Raw genomic sequence first — 4,468 nt, 5'->3', positions numbered from 1 at the left:
GCCGATTAGATTCACGTGCTTCTCATTCACCTTGAGTTTCTCATTTCTACTTTTATGAAATAATTTTTACATCTATTTCTATTTACACACATGTATCTTTTATTTTTTTGAAGAAAATTTCACGCGATCATTGGATAAATATTATTTCGAGGCTTTATTATTTATCATTCTTACTAAATCTGTAGTAAATGCGCGATTACAGTGATATTTATTCCATCTTCCCAAATACACGAAACTTACCGATTTCAATTTCACACAGCAGGAAGTAAAATATATTTATACACTCGGAGGTCTCCTCTGCACGGAATTAAACATGTAACGTGTTTCACGCAGTAAAACTGGAGAGATACCCTTGTTTCTATTTCCCATTGAAATACTAGAAAACGAGCGACTCGCTGAAGCGTATTGTGCTCTCTACCATTACGACAATTCGTGCCGCTCTCTCACATAAAGGATTTTGTAGAATTTCATTCGCGTGTCCGCGGCCGAAGTAGTTTAAAAGGATATCTTACGTTATGGCCTGAAATTTGGTTTTTTTCACCACAATTTCGGCTGACTCTCCAACTCGGAGTCGACTATCGTTTGCGAGAGCTCGATGGGTAATCTCGCTAAACTATTTAATATCGCACAAAGCGGACGGATTAATCAGTTGTGTTGTGTTGCGCTCATTGTGAAAAAGCGCACGATTGTGCAGCGCTGGACGATTCTCTCACGCCTCTTCCCAAGAGTTACAGGAGGAGAAAACGAACCGCTCCTACTCGAGCGCGTGCTCAAGAGCTTCCGTAAGCTCGCTGAATTTCTACGCCCGCTCTCGGGGAGGCCTATCTACTCTCCGAACCCATTCTTCCGCCGGAACTTCTTGCACGCTGTTACGGGAGATTTTTCCCACGGATACGAAACATCGGCAAACCTTCGCGAGATCACGAAAGAAAAAGAATTTCAATGATAGAACGGTATAAAGGCGCCATGCAATGCATCATTATGTATCATTGGAGTTTGTTTTATTGAACATTGCGGAGACACGAACTTTTTTTATCGATGTATCACGACAAATCGTCGTTAGGGTGCGGCCGTTGGCAGACTGTCGGATGAATAAAGGTACCTTGAGTGATGCGTGTTCCTTGAGCTGTAGGAGAACGGATTAAAAAAAAAAAAAAACAAACGAAGCGTAGAGATGGTAGAGTACAAACGCACTAGAGTAAAAGAATTAAATTCGTTCTCCTTTTATATTTTCTCTTCTTGTCGTTGCAAATCATTTGCCGATCTCTGGAATATCGACAGATAATCGGTGTAAAATCTGCATTGAATAATAAATTGAATAAAGCGAGAATCACAGTTGCAGTTTCTAATAATTGTCACGATGGAAAAAAAAAATATAGACTTCAAGTTACTTACTTTGCAATAATAAACGTTGCGACGCAGCACTTTCAGTGTTTTCGAAATTTGAGAAAAAGAGATGCACCACGTTTATCACACTTTGATACGATAGCCTGCAAGCTATCGCGTGTCTGCGATGTTCCATTCCCTTTTACACCGAAATTTTATCGCCGGTGTAAATCCTTCTTTCCGTTATCGCGTTTCCGCGCAAACGTACAAACTTGATAAGATCAAAAGAAACGGTAGACGACATTAGTCTTCAGTCAAGTCGATCGAATCCCATGGGTCGTATAATAAAAGTATGCGAGCCACGTACGAAAGAGCTACTAAGAATCACTTGACTCTATTCGACCCCGTCGCCGACTCGATCCAAATATCATGTATGCGCGTCATGGGAAAACAAAAATTACCGTGCAGTACTTCTTCTTTATAACAGCGCCCTCTACTTGTGAGAATTGTCTGTGTTTTACGTACAGGGGATAGTGTGATTTTTTTTTTCAATTCATCTTCACGGAATCTTCACATCTTTATGGAACATTAATCTTTACAAATAGTGAAGAACAACATTTCAACTTTAATCGTAGAATTATACGTTTATATAATAAATGTTTCTCGAAGAAGCGCGGTAATGGTCTAAAACTTTAGATACGACACATAATTAATCTCACTTTTGAATTACCGATGAATTGATCGATGGCTGGTTCGTTGATCTTCGTATTCGAACGTAATATCTAAAGAACATCGATTTACTTTAGAGCGCTACTTTTATAGAACTACCAAGTAAGCCGGTGTAATCCATTTCGTGGACGGAAACATTTATTTCGAATTTTCTCGCCGTACGCGCGCTCGAGATTTCCCAAACGGCTGAAGAGAAGAGGCGGTATAAGAGGCGGCGGCCGAGGATGTAGTCGATTTGTGCAAACGCATATAATAACGAGATAGACGATGGACGAACCTAGTGCGTCCCGGCGAAAAGATCACTGAGAGGATGCACAAGCATACCAGCCAGCTTCGCGGTCCAGGTGGCCATAATGGCGGCTATCACAGCGCTAACAGGGGCCCGGTGAGGAGATGGAACAGCTTCCACGGCGGAGGCGGTAGCGGTGGCGGTGGCGGTGGCATGGGTAGTTTCAACGATGGCGTTGGAAACGGCGGCATAGTCACGAAGGCCTGTCAGGAGCCCTTCAGGGCTGTGCCTAAGGCAGTGCAAGCCCTCAGGAGTGAGTCCGTCGACAGGACTCATCGAGTTCAGCCACCGCCGCCACCCGCGTTTCCCAGAAGAAGATTTTCCGTGTGGTGAGTCCAGGATTACGTATACGAGGAAATTTCGATTTTCAATTTCAAGCGAAAATCACTTCACAAGTTCCCTCGAATGAAACTCACTTCAAAAGAATGAGGATGTTGCCGCTCTTGCGAAAAAGAGTGAAGAAAATATTTGCACTTTCGAATATAAGAGTGACAGATTTTTACTTCCTCTTTCTTTTTTTTTTTTTTTTTGAAGTAAGATTTCATTTTTTGGGAGTAAATCTTCAAAATTTTTTTAGAGAGTACTTTTAAGTTTACTTTTATTGTTATCATTGTTTTAATTACGATGTGACAGTAGAGTAGGTATGCTTATATGAATTCTCTTGGATTGCACGGGAAATTAAAAGTAAAGTAATTGACAGTAAAGTATCGCAAGTAACTTCAATGTATATTAAGGTAATTATGAAGAATAATAATAGATCCGCTATATATTATTAGTTGATTGATATATCTTTAGCTATTAATATATAAGTTATGTTACTTGTCGTTACGAAAGTGACTGATATTAATATAATGTTATTTGCGTATGTAAAGGTTATTTTTGTTATTATTATAATTTACATGATTATGAGTTATCTAAGTGTACATTTTTAACATAAGTGATGTGTGGTTGAATTATCTGTTGTTTTCATTTCTGTAAGTTGATAAGTAAATAGCTTAAAAGCCACAATCTACGTTTCTATTGTCAACTATAGATAACTTTTTATCTCTCTCTCTCTCTCTCTCTCTCTCTCTCTCTCTCTCTCTCTCTAATGTAGATATAAATCTGGTATTTAAGAATCCTAGAGTGAAGATCTTAGTGAAAATGTTTAGCGATAATATTGAGTTTGCGTGAAAAAATGTCTATTGTTTAAAGTAGCTTTTGCGCTTGAAGTATTTTTAAATAATAATAACACGTGTCATACGTTGCTATATTATAAAAAGATATTTAATTTATTATAGGTAAATATGCCGAGTAGGGGAGGCAGCTCTTTGATCTTGACATTATTCATACGTTGTCAAGGTCGTGATCCTGAATGATCTCCAACCAGATTTTAACCGTCGCTCGTTATTTGTTAAAAAGTTATTAACAAAAAAGTTCATCAATAAAACCGAACTTTTGGACACAACTCTCCGATGAAACAATTCCCTGCTTTAACAACGCAAAATATTTTCTTGTACAACTTCTTATGTAACTCTGGCAGGGGGGGAGGTGGGGTGAGAGTCGCTTCGCGTGGAAAGTTGTAAAATATACTTTAAAGCGGAAAATTTACGTAGTAGAAAAGGACATCATTTTTCAAACTTCTTTTGTCAATAACTTTTTAATGAACGATGAGCGACGGCTAAAGCCTGGTAGAGATTACTCAGGGAGGTTACAACATATTTCAAAGTCAAGGTTATTGAAGTTGCCTCCCCTATTTGCCTCCCATATTAGTCTCAATTTGCCTCTAGCGAAAGTTGTTGATGGACAATTTCGGCTGCGTGGAAGAAGATCCTAATAGTGTGATAATATGATTAAAAAAAAAAAAGGATAATGGAAGGGAACAGCTCTCTAACGACATCATAGAAATATTTCATTTCGTTGAGTGGATCCACATGGCTAATGTTGTCAAATAGCACGGATAATTTCGCGAAATGGACGTCGGGGAGCGAAAATGAGAAAGTGAGAGAGAGAGAGAGAGAGAGAGAGAGAGAGAGAGAGAGAGAGAGAGAGAGAGAGGCGCTTAGACATATAAGATCGTCGATAATAAACGCTTGGTTTTTGTTAAGATCAGAGCGAATTATAACGAGCGTCTCCTGCGGGTGT

At 39.1% G+C, this 4,468-nt stretch overlaps 1 protein-coding gene across 12 annotated transcripts in view; it reads left to right on the top strand.

Moving 5' to 3' along the window:
• LOC108757008 (rap guanine nucleotide exchange factor 2-like) overlaps window positions 1-4,468 on the top strand; it is a 98,873-nt gene that overhangs the window by 59,209 nt on the left and 35,196 nt on the right. For 5 of the 12 annotated variants that reach the window (XM_018501247.1, XM_018501243.1, XM_018501236.1 and 2 more), the window contains exon 1: window positions 2,179-2,673. The exons of 4 other annotated variants lie outside the window; for them this stretch is intronic. In XM_018501247.1, coding sequence (XP_018356749.1) covers window positions 2,366-2,673 — 308 coding nt within the window. In that variant the 5' untranslated portion in view covers window positions 2,179-2,365. Of the gene's footprint in view, window positions 1-2,177; window positions 2,674-4,468 lie in introns of those variants that run through there. 3 more of the 12 variants (XM_018501239.1, XM_018501237.1, XM_018501246.1) reach the window with 1 other exon arrangement.

This window comes from Trachymyrmex septentrionalis, unplaced genomic scaffold (genome assembly GCF_001594115.1).
Source record: "Trachymyrmex septentrionalis isolate Tsep2-gDNA-1 unplaced genomic scaffold, Tsep1.0 scaffold131, whole genome shotgun sequence".
Classification (NCBI taxonomy): domain Eukaryota; kingdom Metazoa; phylum Arthropoda; class Insecta; order Hymenoptera; family Formicidae; genus Trachymyrmex; species Trachymyrmex septentrionalis.
Note: the sequence above shows the minus strand (reverse complement) of the source record. Positions and strands in the feature narration are given on the sequence as shown.